Source organism: Macaca mulatta, chromosome 7 (assembly GCF_049350105.2).
Source record: "Macaca mulatta isolate MMU2019108-1 chromosome 7, T2T-MMU8v2.0, whole genome shotgun sequence".
In the NCBI taxonomy this organism is placed as follows: domain Eukaryota; kingdom Metazoa; phylum Chordata; class Mammalia; order Primates; family Cercopithecidae; genus Macaca; species Macaca mulatta.
The window spans coordinates 108,237,561-108,255,115 of record NC_133412.1 but is presented as its reverse complement, the minus strand read 5'-3'; the positions used below and the strand labels follow the sequence as shown (position 1 = coordinate 108,255,115).

The 17,555-nt window shown below is 44.4% G+C and overlaps 2 protein-coding genes and 1 long non-coding RNA gene across 22 annotated transcripts in view; 2 read left to right on the top strand and 1 right to left on the bottom strand.

Annotated features, from left to right (window-relative positions):
- The window catches only part of PRORP (protein only RNase P catalytic subunit), a 253,529-nt gene extending 240,639 nt beyond the window's left edge, over positions 1–12,890 (bottom strand). For 10 of the 17 annotated variants that reach the window (XR_013396180.1, XR_013396186.1, XR_013396185.1 and 7 more), the window contains exons 1-4: positions 12,356–12,488; positions 10,501–11,778; positions 7,948–7,995; positions 6,645–6,777 (exon numbers count right to left, since the gene is read on the bottom strand). Coding sequence is in view for 6 of the 17 variants with exons in the window: in XM_077940895.1 (XP_077797021.1) it covers positions 6,645–6,777; positions 7,948–7,995; positions 10,501–11,480 (1,161 nt within the window). In the remaining 11 variants the exon portion in view is untranslated. Of the gene's footprint in view, positions 1–6,644; positions 6,778–7,947; positions 7,996–10,500; positions 11,779–11,962; positions 12,184–12,355 lie in introns of those variants that run through there. The other 7 variants (XR_013396178.1, XM_015143563.3, XM_077940895.1 and 4 more) reach the window with 6 other exon arrangements.
- On the top strand, positions 4,095–10,474 carry LOC144330227 (uncharacterized). Its single transcript, XR_013396213.1, has 4 exons — positions 4,095–4,251; positions 7,620–8,809; positions 9,317–9,463; positions 10,335–10,474. It is a non-coding gene; the product is annotated as an uncharacterized LOC144330227 (long non-coding RNA).
- PPP2R3C (protein phosphatase 2 regulatory subunit B''gamma) overlaps positions 12,739–17,555 on the top strand; it is a 36,738-nt gene continuing 31,921 nt past the window's right edge. For 2 of the 4 annotated variants that reach the window (XM_015143567.3, XM_001084437.4), the window contains exon 1: positions 12,739–12,827. Coding sequence is in view for 2 of the 4 variants with exons in the window: in XM_001084437.4 (XP_001084437.2) it covers positions 12,770–12,827 (58 nt within the window). In the remaining 2 variants the exon portion in view is untranslated. Of the gene's footprint in view, positions 12,882–17,217; positions 17,321–17,555 lie in introns of all 4 variants that reach the window. The other 2 variants (XM_077940897.1, XM_015143566.3) reach the window with 2 other exon arrangements.

Here is a 17,555-nt window from a genome sequence, read left to right as displayed (position 1 = left end):
AAAAATCAGGTGAGCACTCACAGTACCTGGTTTTAACTTTGTATCACCAAAAGAGGCACTGAAGAGATACGAAAAACAGTCTTGAATCACCACTGCCATTCCTCTCCCATCCCCCTGCAGCAGCAATGTGGTGCAGAGAAAGAATCTGAGTGTTTGGGAGGGGGAGAGTGCAGCAATTGTGAGACATTGCATTGAACTCAGTGCTGCCCCATTAGAGCAGAAAGCAAAAATAGAACAAACTCAGCTGATGCCCACCCACAAAGGGGGCATTTAAACTAGCTCTAGCCAGAGGGAAACTGCCCATCCTAGTGGTTGAGACTGGAGTTCCCACAAGCCTCACCACCATGGGCCAAAGTGCTCTGCGCCTGTAAATAAATTTGAAAGTCAGTCTAGGCCACAAGGACTGTAACTCCTAGGTGAGTCCTAGTGGTGAACTGGGCTCAGAGCCAGTGGACTGGTAGGGGCATGTGGCCTACTGAGACACCAGCTAGGATAGCTAGGGGGGGTACTGGTGCCATACCTCCCCTAAGCCCAGGCCCCACATCTCAGTCTCCTAAACAGACCCCCTCCTTCTACTTGAGGAGAGGAGATGGAAGAGTAGGAAGGACTTTGTCTTGCATCTTGGACACCAGCTCAGCTACAGCAGGATGGGGTACCGGTCAGAGTCATGAGACACCACCTTTTCCAGGCCCTAGCTCATAGACATTTCTAGACACACTCTGAGCCAGAAGGGAACACACTGCCTTAAAGGGAAGGACCCAGTCATGGAAGGATTCATCACCTGCTAACTGAAGAGCCCTTGGGCCATGAATAAGCAGCAGCAATATCCAGGTAGTACATCATAGGCCTTGAGTGAGACTCTGATATTGCCGGCTTCAGATACCAACTCAGCCAGAGGTGGGCAGAACACCAAGGGTGAGTCCCAGGCCAGGCAGCATGCACCACAAGCTGACTGAAGAGCCCTTGGGCCTTAGGAGAACATCAGTGGGAGCCTGGCAGAACTCCCTGTGGGCTGGTGGTGGCGGTGGCCACAGGGTGGGGCTCCTCTGCTTCTGGAAAGGGGAGGAATGAGTGGGAAGAACTGTGTCTTATGGTTTGAATGCCACCTCAGCCACAATACAATAGAACACTAGGTAGACTTCTAAGGTTTTTGACTCTACTCCCTGGCTCCCAAATGGCACTTCTGGACCTGCTGAGGTCTGGGGGAACTTGTCGCCCTGAAGGGAAGAACACAGGCCTGGCTGGCTTTGCCACCTGCTGATTGTAGTGCCCCAGGGCCTTGAGTGAACATAGACAGTAGCCAGGGAGTAGTTAAGCAGGCCTTGGACAAGACCCAGTGCTGTGCTGGCTTAAGGTCTGACCCAGCACAGTCCTAGTGGTGGTGGCCACAAGGGTACTTGTGTGACTATATCCTCAGCTCCAGGTGGCTCAGAATGAGAGGGAGAGACTCTCTTTGTTTAGCAGAAAGTAAGGGAAGAGAATAAGAGCTTCTGCCTAGTAATCCAGAGAATTCTCCCTGATCTTGTTTAAGACCATTAGGGCAGTACCTCTTACCACAGCACTACTGGGCTTTGGGTGCCCCCTAAAGCAGATACAACTTAGATCACAACACCCAAGTCCTTTTAAATATCTGGAGAGCCTTCTCAGGAAGGAAAGGTACAAACAAGCCCAAACTGCAAAGACTACAATAAATACCTAACTCTTCAATGCCCAGACATGATATCAAGACCATCCAGGAAAAGAGGACATCACAAAATGAACTAAATAAGGCAGCAAGGAACAATACTGGAGAAACAGATGTATGACCTTTCAGACAGAGAATTCAAAATAGCTCTATTGAGTAAACTCAAAGAAATTCAAGATAACACCAAGAAGGAATTCAGAATTCTACCAGATAAATTTAACAAAGAGATTGAAAAAAATTTTTAAAAATTGAGCAGAAATTCTGAAGCTGAAAAATGTAATTGGCATGCTAAAGAATGCATGAGAGTCCTTTAACTGCAGAAGGGATCAAACAGAAGGATTAGTGAGATTGAAGACAGGTTATTTGAAAATACACAGTCAGGGCTGGGCACGGTAGCTCATGCCTGTAATCCCATCACTTTGGGAGGCCAAGTGGGCAGATCATGAGTCCAGGAGTTCCAGACCAGCCTGGTCAACATGGTGAAACCCCATCTCTACTAAAAATACAAAAATTAGAAGGGCATGGTGGTGTGCGCCTGTAATCCCAGCTACTCCAGAGGCTGAGGTAGGATAATCACTTGAACCTGGGAGGCAGAGGTTGCAGTGAGCCAAGATTATGCCACCGTACTCCAGCCTGGGCAACAAAGCAAGACTCTGTCTCAAAAAAAAAAGAAAAAAAAGACTACCTCAAGGCATTGAATGATCCAACTTTCTTTTTTTTTTTTTTTTGAGATGGAGTCTCACTCTGTCGCCCAGGCTGGAGTACTGTGGCGCAATCTTGGCTCACTGCAACCTCCACCTCACGGGTTCAAATGATTCCCCTGCTTCAGCCTCCCGATTAGCTAAGATTACAGGCACGCACCACCATGTCCGGCTAATTTTTTATTTTTAGTAGTGACAGGGTTTCACCATATTGGCCAGGCTGGTCTTGAACTCCTGAACTCAAGTGATTCACACCCACCTCGGCCTCCCAAAGTGCTGGGATTACAGGTGTGAGCCACCGCGCCTGGCCAAATAATCCAACTTTCTTTTTTTTCTGGTTTTTTATTTTTTTGAGATGGAGATTTGCTCTTGTTGCCCAGGCTGGAGTGCAATAGTCCGGCCTTGGCTCACTGCAACCTCCACCTCCCGGGTTCAAATGATTCTCCTGCCTCAGCCTCACAAGTAACTGGAATTACAGAGGCCCGCCACCACACCCAGCTAATTTTTATATATTTTGTATAGACGGGGTTTCACAATGTTGGCCAGGCTGGTCTCGAACGCCTGACCTCAGGTGATCCACCCGCCTTGGCCTCCCTAAGTGCTGGGATTACAGGTGTGAGCCACCACGCCCGGCCAAATAATTCAACTTTCAATGAATAAAGAAAGGATTAGGGCAGTTACTCTGCCCTAAAGAAAAGGACAGTTACTCTAGTGACTCACGCCTATAATTCCAGCACTTTGGGAGGCCGAGGTGGGAAGATCACTTGTGCCCAAGAGTTTGAGAACAGCCTGGGCAGCATAGTAAGACCCTGCCTCTACATTCAAAAAAAAAAAAAAAGGCAGAAAGAAAAGGACGTAGGCCGAGTGCAGTGGCTCACAGCTGTAATCCCAGCATTTTGGGAGGCCGATGCAGGTGGATGACGTGAGGTCTGGAGTTCGAAACCACCCTGGCCAACGTGGTGAAACCCTGTCTCTACTAAAAACACAAAAATTAGCCAGGTCTGGTGGCAGGTGCCTGTAATCCCAGCTACTTGGGAGGGTGAGACACAAGAATCACTTGAACCCGGGGGGCAGAGGTTGCAGTAAGCTGAGATCATGCCACTCCATTCCAACCTGGGCAATACAGCGTGACTCCATTTCAATGAAAAAAAAAAGAAAAGGACATTAATGAGCAATAAGAAATCATCTGAGGGTATATATAGTAAGTACACAAAAAGACACAGTATATTATAACACTGTAACTATGGTGTGTAAACTACTCTTATCTTTAGAAAGACTAAACAATGAGTTTAGTGAGGCAGTGCCTCATGCCTGTAATTCCAGCACTTTGGGAGACCAAGGCAGGCAGATTACGAGGTCAGGAGATCAAGACCATCCTGGCTAACATGGTGAAACCTTGTCTCAACTAAAAAATACAAAAAAATTAGCCAGGCGTGGTGGCGGGCACCTGTAGTCCCAGCTGCTCGGGAGGCTGAGGCAGAAGAATCACTTGAACCCAGGAGGCGGAGGTTGCAGTGAGCCGAGATTGCACCACTGTACTCCAGCCTAGGCAACAGAGCGAGACTCTGTCTGATTAAAAAAAAAAGACTAAACAATGAGTCAATCAAAAATAATAACTACTATAATTTTTCAAGACACTGATAGTACAATAAGATATAAATAGAAACAATAAAAAGTTAAAAAGCAGGGAGACAAAGTAAAGGTGTAGAGTTTTTATTAGTTTTCTTTTTGCTTGTTTGTTTATACAGTGTTAAATTATCAGCTTAAAATAATAGGCTATAGAAAAGTATTAGTGAGCCTCATGGTAACCTCCAATCAAAAAACATACAACAAGGCCGGGCGTGGTGGCTTACACTTAAAATCCCAGCACTTTGGGAGGCCAAGGCGGGCAGATCATGAGGTCAGGAGTTCAAGGCCAGCCTGACCAACATGGTGAAACCCTGTCTGTACTAAAAATACAAGAAAAAAAAATTGCTGGGCGTGGTGGTGTGCACCTGTAATTCCAGTTACTCAAGAGGCTGAGGCAGGAGAATCTCTTGAACCCAGGAGGTGGAGGATGCAGTGAGCCGAGATTGCGCCACCGCACTCTAGCCTGGGTGACACAGCAAGACTCCATCTCAAAAAAAAAAAAAAGCATATAACAGATACACAAAAAATAAAAAGTAAGAAACTGAATTGTATCACCAGAGAAAATCATGTTCATTAAAGGGAAGAAAGGAAGGAAAAAAAGAAGACCACAAAACAACCAGAAAACAAAATGGTGGGACTAAGTCCTTACTTATCAATAACATTGAACGTATCTAAGCATGGTGGGATATAACAAAAGCAGCTATAAGTGCCTATATCAAAACAGAAGAAAAACTTCAAATAAACAACCTAAATATGCATTTCTTTTTTTTTTTTTTTGAGATGGAGTTTCGCTCTTGTTGCCCAAGTTGGAGTGCAATGGCGTGATCTTGGCTCATTGCAACCTCCACCTTCTGGGTTCAAGCGATTCTCCTGCCTCAGTCTCCCAAGTAACTGGGATTACAGGCACACACCACCACGCTCAGCTAATTTTTTTTTTTTTTTGTATTTTTAGTAGAAACGGGATTTCACCATGTTAGCCAGGCTGGTCTCAAACTCCTGACCTCAGGTGATCCACCTGCCTCGGTCTCCCAAAGTGCTGGGATTACAGGCGTGCGCCACTGCATCTGGCAAATATGCGTCTTAAAGAACTAGAAAAGCAAGAGTAAACCAAACCCAAAATGGGGAGACTAAATAATAAAGATCAGAGCAGAAATAAATGAAACTGAAATTAAGAAAACCATACAAAAGATCATGAAACAAAAAGTTGGTTTTTTGAAGTTAAATGAAATTGATAAACCTTTAGCCAGACTAAGAAAAAAGGAGAGAAGACCCAAATAAATAAAATCAGAGATGAAAAAGAAGACATTACAACAAATACTGCAGAAATTCAAAGGATCATTAGTGGCTACTACGAGCAACCATATGCCAATCAATTGGAAAACCTAGAGGAAATGGCCATATTCCTAGACAGATTCAATCTATTAAGATTGAACCAGGCCGGGCGCGGTGGCTCAAGCCTGTAATCCCAGCACTTTGGGAGGCCGAGACGGGTGGATCACGAGGTCAGGAGATCGAGACCATCCTGGCTAACACGGTGAAACTCCGTCTCTACTAAAAAATACAAAAAACTAGCCGGGCGTGGTGGCGGGCGCCTGTAGTCCTAGCTACTTGGGAGGCTGAGGCAGGAGAATGGCGTGAACCCGGGAGGCGGAGCTTGCAGTGAGCTGAGATCCGGCCACTGCACTCCAGCCTGGGCGACAGAGCGAGACTCCGTCTCAAAAAAAAAAAAAAAAAAAAAAAGATTGAACCATGAAGAAATAAAAACTTGAGAGCAATAACAAGTAACGAGATGGAAGCCATAAAGTGTCCCAGCAAAGAAAAGCCCGGGACCTGATGGCTTCACTGCTCAATTCTACCAAACATTTAAAGAATAATACCAATCCTATTCAAACTATTCCAAAAAATAGAGGAGGAAAGACTTCCAAACTCAATCCATGAGGATAGTGTTACCCTGATAGCAAAACCAGACAAAGACATAGCAAAATAAACAAACAAACAAACAAAAAACTACAGGCCAACATCTCTGATGAATATTGATGCAAAAATCCTCAACAAAATACTAGCACACCAAATTCAAAATACACTAAAAAGATCATTCATCATTCATCAAGTGGGATTTATCCCTGAGACGTAAGGATGGTTCAACATACACAAATCAGTTAATGTGATAAACTCTTGACTAGAAAAGTTGTGAGAAACCACAATGTTTTCATGGCAGTCTACTTAAACACAGTTTTCTAGAAGCACTTACAGAAAAAATAAGCATCTTTTTAGTTTAAGTGCACTTATTATGTCCCGATATAATAGGATTGACTCCAACAGATGATGGTCTAACCCAATTATTCTGTGAAATTCTAAAGCAATCTCTCCAAAAGGTTGGCAATTGTAGCCAGCAGGCCAAATCCAGCGTACTGCTTGTTTTCATGAATAAAGTTTACTGGAACACAGCCATGTCTATTCACTTATGTATTATCTATGGCTGTTTTAACTACAACAGCAGAGTTGAAAAGTTGCAACAGGGACTGATGGCCTACAAAGCCTAAAATATTTACTATCTGGCATCTTACAGAAATTGCTGACCCCTGCTCTAGACAAGCAATCCAAGAAGGAATCAAAACTGTTAGACTCACCTGAGGCGTTGTCTTTTTGTACTGGTCACCTCCATCTATCACATCCCTCATGATTCTTCCCTTAAGAAATTCATATTCTTCTGGACTCAGCTGAATAGACTCTATGGTTTTTCCACAGCCCAAACACTGGCCACTGTAATTATAATTGTTAAATAACAATATTTAAATATGTCAAATAATGTTCTGAGGAAAAATTTTTGTGAAATGAACAATGAGGAAATTAAAAGGTAATAAAAAAGAACATTAAAACCTTTGTAATAATCACATACATCTAATTTTTTATAAACCTGATAATATCACACATTAGTGTGCCAGAAAACCCAAAAAAGTAGACTGGTCATTTGAATGACTTTTTTTTTTTTTTTTTTGAGACAAGGTCTCACTCTTGCCCAGGCTGGAGTGCAGTGTCACAATTACGGCTCACTGCATCCTCAAGCTCCCAGGATCAAGGGATCCTCCTGCCTCAGCCACCAAAGCAGCTAGGACAACAGGTACGTGCTACCCTACCTAGCTAATTTTTGTATTTTGGCGCCTAATTTTTGTATTTTTTCTAGAGACAGGGTTTCTCAATGTTGCACAGGATGGTCTTGAACTCCTGGGCTTGAGCAATCTGCCAAGTCAGCCTCCCAAAGTGTTGGGATTACAGGTACAGGCAGGCATGAGCTACCATGCCTGACTCAGGTGACTTTTTTTTTTTTTTTGAGACAGAGTCTCGCTCTATCACCAGGATGGAGTACAGTGGCACAATCTTGGCTCACTGCAACCTCCGTCTCCTGGGTTCAAGCAATTCTCCTGCCTCAGTCTCCCAAGTAGCTGGGACTACAGGCACACACCACCACACCCAGCTAATTTTGGTATTTTTAGTAGAGACTTGGTTTCAACATGTTGGCCAGGATGGTCTCAAATCTCCTGACCTCGTGATCCACCTGCCTCAGCCTCCCAAAGTGCTGGGATTACAGGCGTGATGGCGCCCAGCTCGCATGACATTTTTAAAGTAATTCCTATTATGTGAAATATCATATTGGTGAATTAAATAAATAAATAAATCCTAAAACACAACTGGGTCTGGAACCTCTAGGGAAAAACATCTCTAAGACATCATAAAGGCTCATAATACGCACTGGAAAAACGTTTTGGGTACTGCTACGTCTCTGTATGCAAAGTATGTTTTTTTCCTCAGATACTCTAATTACAAACTTGTAATTATCCTATCCTTAAGATGTTCTTAAATATTTTTCAATCAATAGCAACAAAACCTACTAAACTGAAAACAAACAAGTTAAAAATAAACATTGGTCTTCACCTTTTTTGGACTGTGGTGAATTGTCCTTTCCATTGTTTTCCAGGAACACTATGAAGATTGCAAAACCAAATCATGAGGTTAGATTCCTACTGAAATGAAAGACATTCATCATATTTGGAAACTCTTATAAGCAAGAACTCCGAAAAGTTCAAGATACTTCTGTAGAATGGTTTAATTTAAAAAGTGGCAGATATCCTGCATGAGGTTAAGAAGCTGCTGGTACCCTGTTCTGAATCTCCTTCTTCCCTATGATTCTCCTCCCACCAACTAACTCTCATCTTCAAGTCTACAGAAAGCAGCTGACCTTAGTAGCATAACCTCTATACCAAACTCAACTCTTACCTTCTCCATAAAGCTGCCAGAAATTGCTCCTGCTCAGAGTAATTTACCTCTTACCACTATTATTTCACTGTGTGGTATTGTACTCCCAATTAAATTGAAAATGTCATAAAAGATTTTATAAAACACTTGCAATGCCTAGCCTATTTGGAAGCATTCAAAAGCTATGTATTGATGTATTTGTTCAATCAACGTATCCTCTCCTCCTTCCTCTTCCACATATTACCATCAGTTCTTCTGATTCTACTGCCTTCTTTCCTTCCTCAGTTCTTAATTCTCATCATCTCTCACCTAAACCTAAAATTGTATTCACGCAGATCTCCCTGTTTTCAATCTTAATCCCTCTCCTATCTACTCTTCTCACTTGGCAATTGCCTTTGTAAAACTCCATTCCAGCATTTTTTTTTTCTTTTGAGACAAGGTCTTGCTCTGTCACCCAGGTTGGAGTGCATGGCACAATCACAGCTCCCTGCAGCCTTGATTCCCTAGATTCAAGTGATCCTCTTGCTTCAGTCTCCAAGTAGCTGGGACTACTGGCACACACCGCCATGACAGGCTAAATTTTGTATTATCTGTAGAGACAGGGTTTCGCCATGTTGCCCAGGCTGGTCTCAAACTCCTGGCCTCAAGCTATCCTCCCACCTCAGTCTCTAAAAGTGCTCAGATTACAGGCATGAGCCACAGTTCCCGGCCAAATTCAGCATTCTTGATCAGAGAATAAAATTCAAACTCCTTGGTATTCAAAAATTTTCACAACCGGGCTCCTCCTCCCTTGATATTCAATAAGATAATTAAGCATAATTACTACTTCAAAGCTCTGTAAACATGATATAGAAAAAAAAAGACAAGGCCGGGTGCGGTGGCTCAAGCCTGTAATCCCAGCACTTTGGGAGGGCGAGACGGGCGGATCACGAGGTCAGGAGATCGAGACCATCCTGGCTAACACGATGAAACCCCATCTCTACTAAAAAATACAAAAAAAACTAGCCAGGTGAGTTGGCGGGCGCCTGTAGTCCCAGCTACTCGGGAGGCTGAGGCAGGAGAATGGCATAAACCCGGGAGGCGGAGCTTGCAGTGAGCTGAGATCCTGCCACTGCACTCCAGCCTGGGCGACAGAGCGAGACTCTGTCTCAAAAAAAAAAAAAGAAAAAAAAAGACAAAAGAAAAACTACCTCAGGTGATCCGCCCAGCCTATTCTGTCTACTCTCTATAGTTCATGAACTCGGATGATATGGCTTATTTATATTATCTGTCATCTATAATCTCACTATTGAAATGTAAGCTGTGGCTAGGTGCGGTGGCTCACGCCTGTAATCCCAGCACTTTGGGAGGCCGAGGCGGGCGGATCACCTGAGGTAGTTGAGACCAGCCTGACCAACATGGAGAAACTCCATCTCTACTAAAAAGAAAATACAAAATTAGCTGGGCGTGGTGGCACATGCCTGTAATCCCAGCTATTTGGGAGGGTGAGGCAGAATTGCCTGAACCCGGGAGGCGGAGGTTGCAGTGAGCCAAGATCGCGCCACTGCACTCCAGCCTGACAACAACAGCAAAACTCTGTCTTCAAAAAAAAAAAAAAAAAGACAGTGAGTAGACAGAATAAATATAAGCACATAATCACATTTTCAGAGGAACTTCTGAAAATACTAATATGGCCCGAGTTCCAGTCAAATGCTATATTCTTTTCTTGCTATGAACACTGGCCATAAGTAGTATTAAGTACTCACATCATACTAGATGCCTAAGAAAACAAAATTAATGATCCTTCTAAAAGGAAAAAAATACATAAAAGTGCTATAAAATTTCACTTTTATGTGATGGGTAAAGATTAGCACAAATTATGTATGCTGCTACTTTTTTTAAAGAGAGAAAATTTTGTCTTAAAGAGAAAATAAACCTTACTAAGAGATGGAAAAGAGTATAATCAGAATAGAATGATTCTCAGCAACTAACAACAAAAAAGAGTGGCTACTTTGATGTTTAAAGTTATTAAGTTAAAAATAATTAGCCAGGTATGGTGGCACATGCCTGTAGTTTTAGATACTCAGGAGACTGAAGCGAGAGGATCACTTGAGGCCAGGAGTTTGAGATTACAGGGAGCTATGAACACACCACTGCACTCCAGTCTGGGCAACAGAGCAAGACCCTGCCTCAAAAAAAAAAAAAAAAAAAAATTAAAGAATAAAAACATACATATAAAAAAGTCAAAATTACCTCTCAAACCATGTTTTTATACTGTGTGCAAATGATTCCCCTGGATACAGCTGATTATTTCTTAGATATGAAAGAATATCTAGTAGTTTATTTGAATAATTATCATCCTTTATGTCTTTTCCAAAATCAAAGAAAGCTTTTAAAGTTTCCAACATAGGAACAAAATCATGACCTAGCAATTCCTGATACAAATTCCAAGCTGTGTTTATATCTTGATGAAGGAGAGCTCCCTGGATACAGTCATTATAGTTCTTTTTAGAAGGAGTGATAACTTTTTTGATGTCCTCTAACAGCAACAATGATTCTCTCCATCTGTCTGAATGGATCAGTCCCTGGATGAGAAGACTGTAACCTCCAGGTTCTAAAGTCTTATATCTGGTTTTCATAATTTCAAAGACATCAATAACTTCAGATGTCTGCATATGAAAGACACAGAGATACAAATACCCGACCAGTAAATCATAACTTACGATACCATTATTTTTTGCTGCTACCCATGCCAGCAGAGATTTAGCCACATCTACAGAGCTATGAGAGTGAGCCATCTGTGAAATGATGAATCTTTCAAAACTGGTCTTTCCTTTGAAATCCGCCTTAAGTTTATCCCACTCCTCTGAATTCAAAGGTTGTGTTGGGAGTTGAATAGTGTTCCTCACAGATGGCAAGGCATGATCTTTACTTTGAGGATTCATCTGTGATCTCTTCTTAGCTGCTCCAGCTGAAAAAAAATGAGGAACAGAAGAAACTTGCTTATTACTGCCCTCCTCTTTCCTGAGATATCTGGCCTTGGCAATCAGATTCGTTGCTTTGGTATTCTGTGGAGACATTGTTTTAAGAGAAAACAACCTCTGTTGGCTCCTGATGCCACAGCTGTCTGAAAGAAAGAGAGAGACATAAGAGTGCCCTGGGCCTAGCCCAAGGTATGGGTTGCTCTTCCAAAGCTTAGGAAAGCTTCGAATACCAAACAAATAGAAAGTCATTATGCAGTGAGATCAGCACCAGATAGTGAGAGAGATGTTGGAAAAAAACCCTCTTCTATAGCAAAATTAAAGGGATTGGTGGTCGGCAGTGGAGAGTCGAAGTGCAGCTTTTTAAAAGAAGATTTGTGTTTCTTCCTTACAGACAAATCAAAGTTCTGCTTTTGGGGTTACTTAATAGCAAGAAGGCAGGTGAGTTTTCTCTATTAAACAACAATCCGGGGATGTCCAACGTCGCAAGCCGCAAACCAGGGGACAGAGCAGGAATCCTCTGGTGCCTCTTACATTCCAGTTCATGAACCTGAGGAAAAAGCACAAGAAGGAACGCCCAGTTTTACTCACGTGGATCACAGTTGTCCTGAAAAGGAACAGATTCCCACGGGAAGCTTGCTGGAAAGGGCGTATAAAGCCAAAACCGTATCCAGGAGCCTCCAACTCCAGCCCACCAGCAACAGCGGCGAAAGCCAAAGTCTAGGGGCCCTCACCCTGCATAACTCTCCAAAGACCGCAAAGCTCCTCCGATGGAGGGATGCGGAGGGAGGAGGTGGCGAGTCAGGTGCGCCAACGACTCGGGAAAGGAAGAGAGATCCAGGAAGGGCGCTGCCTAGACTGCGTACCTATCGCTGACAAACGAAGTTCACTTCATTCAACAACTCAACGCGGCACTCAGGCTTAACGCGGCCATAAACGCGGCGGGAACTACAGTGCCCACTATGCACCGCGCCAGCCCCGGCCGACTGACGAGACTGACCCGGACTTAGGCGTTCCGCCTGGGCTGGCGGCGAGGAAAAAAGGCAATTTTGAAGCATTTTGTGGCAAAAGGGGTAAGAGACGGCTGCGGAAGCGTCTACTACATTCAGGGGACCTGGAGGACTTACAGATATCCGCAATGAACAATGAAAAGAAATTGTGAAAGAAAGCGCTTCCCTCAAGCCGGAATCAATTAACTTCTGAGTCACGTGGTGCGCACGCGCCAAAGGCGCACGATAAAGGAAAACGCGGGCTTATCCTGCCTTTTAAAATCGGGCTTGGTGAGTTTGGGACGCCTCCTGAAGGGGAACCATTTTCCATCTCTTTCATAGCTTTGCCCCAGTCAGCGTGGTAGCGGTATTCTCCGCGGGAGTGACAGTAATTGTTTTTGCCTCTTTAGCCAAGACTTCCGCCCTTGTTCAAGATGGTGGTTGAGCGGCCTTCCTAACCTTTACGGGGCCTGGCGGTGCTGACGCCTGAGTTGGTAGGGGTGGAGCAGGTAGGAAACAGCAAATGCAGAAGCTGCTGCGCGAGAGTCGGCCATGGACTGGAAAGAAGTTCTTCGTCGGCGCTTAGCGACGCCCAACACCCGTCCAAACAGTGAGTTTTGGGAGGGGCCGTCCGTTGGGATGGCCCGGCCCTAAACTCCTAGAGGTAGGAGGGAGATGGGGAGGAGGAGCAAGGGGGAGCCGCACTTTCCGCTTCTGTGAAACCTCGCGACAAAGGAGGCGGAGTGGAATGTGCTTTAGGGATCCCGATAGGGTTGACCCAAACTTTCCTGGGACGGAGTCTGGGGGAACGAAAAACTTAGCCTTAGTCACTGACTTCCATGGTCTTAATCTAAACTTGTGAAGAATAACTTAGAACCCCGGATCCAACAACGCCTCAACCCCACCAGGACCTGTAATTGTCCTACCGCCTTTTTACTGTCACGCTTTTTGCTTCCCTCCTAATCCATTTTATATTTCATAATCCATTTTTCCTTTTATTTTTCTCCTTCACATTGCTTATTAACTAACCTCGTTAAATCTAGCTTTCCTATTCCACACCCGCACTAAGGGCTGTTGAAAGTGGCTGGAGAAAAACAGAACCTTGTCTCACTTTTTTTTTTTTTTTTTTTTTTGAGACGGAGTCTCTTGCTCTGTCGCCCAGGCTGGCTGGAATGCGGTGGCAGCATCTCAGCTCACTGCAGCCTCCGCCTCCCGGGTTCAAGCGATTCTTCTTCCTCAGCCTCGAGTAGCTGGAACTACAAGCGCGCGCCTCCACGGCGGGTTAATTTCTAGTAGAGACGGGGTTTCACCATATTGGTCAGGCTGGTTTCAAACTCCTGACCTCGTGATCCACCCACCTCGGCCTCCCAAAGTGCTGGAATTACAGTCGTGAGCTGCCGCGCCCCGCCGAGTTATCTCACTTTTAGTACATGTCCACTAAGCTAAAGTAGATGTTTCGGTCATGTCTACCGTGTTTTCCTGGACGTTCATTCTCCTACATTCAATTTTCATCTTCCAAACTGCCAATCTGTGTTTCCCTAGATACACTATTTTTTTTTTTTTTTTAATTCAGGCTCTCCCTCTGTTGCCCAGGCTGGAGTGCAGCAGCACAGTGACGTCTCGCTGCAACCTCGATTTCCTGGGCTCAAAGGATCCTCCCACCTCAGCCTCCTAAGCAGCTGGAAGTACAGGCACACGCCACCACATCCGCTAATTTTTTATTTTTAGTAGCGGTGAGGTCTTGCTATTTTAATAGGGCTGGTCTCGAATTCCTGGCCTCAGGCAGTCTTCCTACCTCCACCTTCCAAAGTGTTGCTATTACAGACGTGAGCGCCCAGGCAACACTCTTTTACAGTCCATTCTTCTCATCTCTTACACCTGCAGTCTGTCCTACCCACTTCTTACTTTAAGCTGATGAACTTTTTTTTAAATATATATCTCATTAAGAAAGGAGAATCAGTTGGCCGGGCGCGGTGGCTCAGGCCTGTAATCCCAGCATTTTGGGAGGCTGAGGCGGGCGGATCACGAGGTCAGCAGATCCAGACCATCCTGGCTAACACGGGGAAACCCCGTCTCTACTAAAAATACAAAAAAAATTAGCCGGTCGTGGTGGCGGGCGCCTGTAGTCTCAGCTATTCCACAGGTTGAGGCCGAAGAATCGCTTGAACCCGAGAAGCGGAGCTTGCAGTGAGCCGAGATTGCACCACTGCCCTTCAGCCAGGGCGACTGAGCGAGACTCAGTCTCAAAAAAAAGCAGTCAAAGGAGAACCTCATCTGTCCCCCTTAACGTTTCTTTCAGCCCCACAACCCCACAGGTGCCCATACACTCTGGCTTCACTGTTAAAATGATGAACTGTCCATGTTCCTATTTAAGAGGTCCTCCACTCCACCACTAGATTGCATTCTTTCTCCTGTATTCACTGACTTCCTTCCAGCCTCATCCTTTCTTTCATACATCGTCAGATTTTCCTTCTGCTGGATCATTTTCACCAGCACAAGTGTGCTATTGATATCACCCATCTTTTTAAAAGGTGGGTGGGTGGGGGGAGTGTTGTTGGGAGGCCGGGTGGCTCACTCCCAGCACTTTGGAAGGCGAAGGTGGGAAGATCGCTTGAGGCCAGGAGTTTGAGACTGGCCTGGGCAACATAGTGAAACACCATTTCTACAAAAATAGAAAGTAAAAAAATTAGCCCTGGTGGTTCTGCACCCCTGTAGTCCTAACTACTCTAGAGGCTGAGGAAGGAGGGTTTGTTTCAATCTAGGAGTTTGGGGCTGCAGTGAGCTATGATCATGACACTATACTGCAGCCTGGGTGACAAGAGTCAGACCCTGTCTTAAAAAAAGTCATTTGGGCTGGGCACTGTGGCTCACGCCTGTAATCCCAACACTTTGGGAGGCCGAGGTAGGTGGATCACTTGAGGTCCAGAGTTTAAGACCAGCCTGGCCAACATGGTGAAACCCTGTCTCTACTAAAACTACAAAAAGTAGCTGAGCACAGTGGTTCGCACCTGTAATCCCAGCTACTTGGGAGGCTGAAGCAGGAGAATCGCTTGAACCCGGGAGGCAGAGGTTGCGGTAAACTGAGATTATGCCACTGCACTCCAGCCTGGGCGACAGAACGAGACTCCATCTCAAAAAAAAAAAAAAGAGTCATTTGATCCCACATTCCTCTCCAGCTTCTGCTGCATTTCTCTGCACTCTTTATAGGAAAACTTCTCAAAGAAGTTACCTGTACTTGGCTGGGCACAGTGGCTTACGCCTGTAATGCCAGCACTTTGGGAGGCTGAAGTGGGTGGATCACCTGAGGTCAGGAGATCGAGACCAGCCTGGCCAACATGGTGAAACGCTGTCTCTACTAAAAATTCAAAATTTAGCCCGGTGTTGTGGCAAGTGTCTGTAATCCCAGCTACTCAGGAGGCTTAGGCAGGAGAATCACTTGAACCCAGGAGGTGGAGGTTGCAGTGAGCCAAGATCGTGCCACTGCCCTCCAGCCTAGGTGACAGAGTACGACTCAGTCTCAAAAACAAAAGAAGGTACCTGTACTTTATGTGCTTTTTTGACCCCTTAACTCTTGAACACACTACATTCTTTTAGCAGATACTTACTCCATGCCTGTTTCGTGCCAAGTACCATTGTAGCTTAGAACACACAAAAATCCCTGTCTTTGTAGAACTTACACTTTAGTGTGGAGAGAAATAATAAAATAATAAGCAAATTATATAGGTTGTACAGCACCTGCTTAAGTCTGGTTCCTTCATCAGTGTACTAGATCCTATCCTTTGTAGTAGATTCCATTTTTGCCTGCTGCAGAATGTACTCTTGGCAGTTGTCCCTTCTCCTGCATCATCAGTTTTTCTTTAATCATTCCCATCAGCATATAAACATGCTGGTATTTCTCCCATCTTCAACTTTCTTAATTTCCACCTCTAACCATTCCTCATTTTTCTGTTCCCCTTATAGCAATATTTGTTAAAACAGTTATTGGTTAAATCTGTACTCGTCTCAGATTCCTGCTTCTCAAGAATCATCATTGACCGCCATATTGTTAACTTCAGCGGTCAGTTGTCAGTCTTGATTTTACTTGAAAAATTTTGCAGTTTTCTCCAACAGCACTGAGCCATAGTAAAGAAATTAACTTACATGTTTGGTCTAAAGTTAAAAATTAACATAATAGGCCAGGCACAGTGGCTCATGCCTGTAATCCCAGCACTTTGGGAGGCTGAGGCGGGCAGATCACCTGCAGTCGGGAGATCCAGACCAGCCTGACCAACATGGAGAAACCCCATCTCTACTAAAAATACAAAATTAGCCAGGCGTGGTGGCGCATGCCTGTAATCCCAGCTACCCAGGAGGCTGAGGCAGGAGAATCACTTGAACCTGGGAGGCAGAGGTTGCATTGGGCCAAGATTGTGCCATTGCACTCCAGCCTGGGCAACAAGAGCGAAGCTCCGTCTCCAAAAAAAAAAAAAAAAATTAACAGTTAACAGATGCAGCAGAAATACAGTCATAAAAGGAATTCAAGGAAACAATTACAGGCTTGTTGGGAAGGAAATGAGACCAGAAAGAGTAAAATAACTTTTGAGAAAACAGATCACAGAATTCAAGAGCTCAGTGAGGCTGAAGTGGAAATGCTATGGCAGTGAGGTTTTGAATTACCAGTAAGGATGATCTGAGAGTATATTTGAGCTTAAGATTTCAGAAAAGGTACAAGTAAAATCTGTGATCTTGCTGTAGAACCAAATGGCAGAATGAACTGGAGGTGAAAGTTTTTAGAGTTGCAGGACCCATGGTCACCCACATAAATGTTTATTTGTCCTAAATGATTGCAGGACCTTGTGAAGAACACTGTGTACCGGTCACTGTAGTCCACAAATAAGTGGGGAGGAATTGGCTGAATGAGACAGCCACGTGCCAATAGCAGGCGAGTTGCAGGGTAATAGAGCCCTGAGTTTTGATCTTCAGACAGAGGATGTTTTTTTTGTTTGTTTTCTCTACATTAGGTAGAGAAACAGTGATCGTGAAGCTGAAACTCCATGAGGTCAGGGACTGGCGCTGTCTTGCTCACCCCTCATTCCATGTCTACTACAGTGCTCTCTGTACATAGTAGGTGCTCAGTAAATTCTTTTCATTGAATGAATTAGCACTCTACAGAGTCCTGTAGGAGAGGTAATGACTTGAGGAAGAGACTAGCTTTAGCAATAAACAGAAGTAGAGGGAGCATGCTGAGAAATGGTTGAAGATGTAGAGGAGGCTGCTTCAGTAGAAGATAGTGATTCTTGGTATTTCAGAAAAGTTAATATGCTTAGTGTCTAAGCACAATTGTGAAGGCCTTTTTGGC